General features: G+C 37.7%; 1 protein-coding gene across 1 annotated transcript; it reads right to left on the bottom strand.

The window, feature by feature from the left end:
- Positions 1-356: 356 nt before the first annotated feature.
- LOC114189301 lies at positions 357-1,137 on the bottom strand. Its single transcript, XM_028078003.1, has 2 exons — positions 946-1,137; positions 357-847 (listed from the first exon to the last, which is right to left on the bottom strand). The coding sequence occupies exons 1-2, from the start codon at positions 1,135-1,137 to the stop codon at positions 437-439; spliced, it is 603 nt and encodes a 200-aa protein (XP_027933804.1). The 3' UTR covers positions 357-436.
- Between the last annotated feature and the right edge of the window lie 201 nt (positions 1,138-1,338).

The following is a 1,338-nucleotide window of genomic DNA, read 5'->3' as shown; positions in this document are numbered from 1 at the left end:
AGCTGAATGCAAGGAGGGGACGCATATGGAAACCATGACATGGATCAAGATTTGATGTAGTTTTTTTTTTTTGAACTCCTATTTTGAACCATATTTGTAAACACTTAAAAGCAGCTGCTGTTTTTGTTGTGTGGATCATCAAATCCATTTATGGACCATTATTTTGGTGCTGTAACAGGTTTACATGGTGGACCATATTTATTTTGTGATGTTGAATGTTTGAGTGCTGGAGCACTACATGTTTATCAATATAACCAGGGGTCATTATTTGTTTATCAAGATTAAGTGCTCAAGCTTATTTCTCTTTTCCTTATTTTGTTACTTATAAATTTATAAAAGAGGTGCGAATAATGAAACTACAGGTTCGAAAACTTTTCATTCATAATAAAACATTACAATAACAACACAAACCACGTACATGAACTAAAAAAAAGACTCATGCTTTTGTAACCAACACATACACTACAATGATATTCAATACACACAAAACTCCAACTACCACTGTCAACATTGTTAGCCTATTTTCAATTGACTTCATACATTTCTCCATTTCTTCTGCCACCACAGACCTCACTGCAGCAGTGTTTTCAATTGACTTCATACATTTCTCCATTTCTTCTGCCACCACAGACCTCACTGCAGCAGCCTTTTCTGCATTCTTTTTCCCACCACAACCCATTTCTTCAACGTTCTTGATACTCAGCTTCCCATCACAACCCATTTCTTCAATTTTCAGCTTCCCACCACCCATTCCTTCAATTTTCTGACTGCTCCAACCCTTTTCCTCGATCTCATTATCAGTAAACCATTTGAAATAATTGCACCCACCACATTGATCACTTCCACTCTGTTCCAAATTCACAAAATAATGTTACCTTCAATAAAAAAACGTTAAATCCTCAGCTTCTTCAAACCAAAGTTTCCATGTAACTCACCTAAACTCACCTTATACTTAGGGCAGCCCCAAAATTTTTTGCCCTTGTTCTTCAATGTTCTTGCAGTTCTCAATGTTGCTTTCTCTCCACAATAGCACATCACTGACACGCCCAAATCTGTAGACCCACTTCCACCACAAAACGACGCACTTAGGTTTTGATTTCCGCCACCATTGCAGGATGAACACTGTCCACACGACATTTCCCCCACACGCAGACGCAACAAGATGAACACAGGGGTTTATGGATGATTAATTGCAGTTATATATAGCAATTCTGAACTGTTTTTCAATAAATTTAAATATAAATGACACGTTTCAGTCTACCATTTCCACGTCACTGTGCTCTTAACGCCGTTTCTGCATTTTTAACGGAAGGGGCTTCATTGAGACAACTTTCCAAA

The sequence above is a fragment of the Vigna unguiculata genome, chromosome 1, assembly GCF_004118075.2.
Source record: "Vigna unguiculata cultivar IT97K-499-35 chromosome 1, ASM411807v1, whole genome shotgun sequence".
In the NCBI taxonomy this organism is placed as follows: Eukaryota; Viridiplantae; Streptophyta; class Magnoliopsida; order Fabales; family Fabaceae; genus Vigna; species Vigna unguiculata.
This window is presented reverse-complemented; position numbering and strand designations above follow the sequence as displayed.

Coding starts and splice junctions, on each gene's coding strand:
- LOC114189301 (XM_028078003.1), bottom strand. CDS start 1,137: ATGTCGTGTGGACAGTGTTCATCCTGCAATGGTGGCGGAAATCAAAAC. Junction 848..945: donor GGGGCTGCCCTAAGTATAAG/GTGAGTTTAGGT, acceptor AATTTGGAACAG/AGTGGAAGTGATCAATGTGG.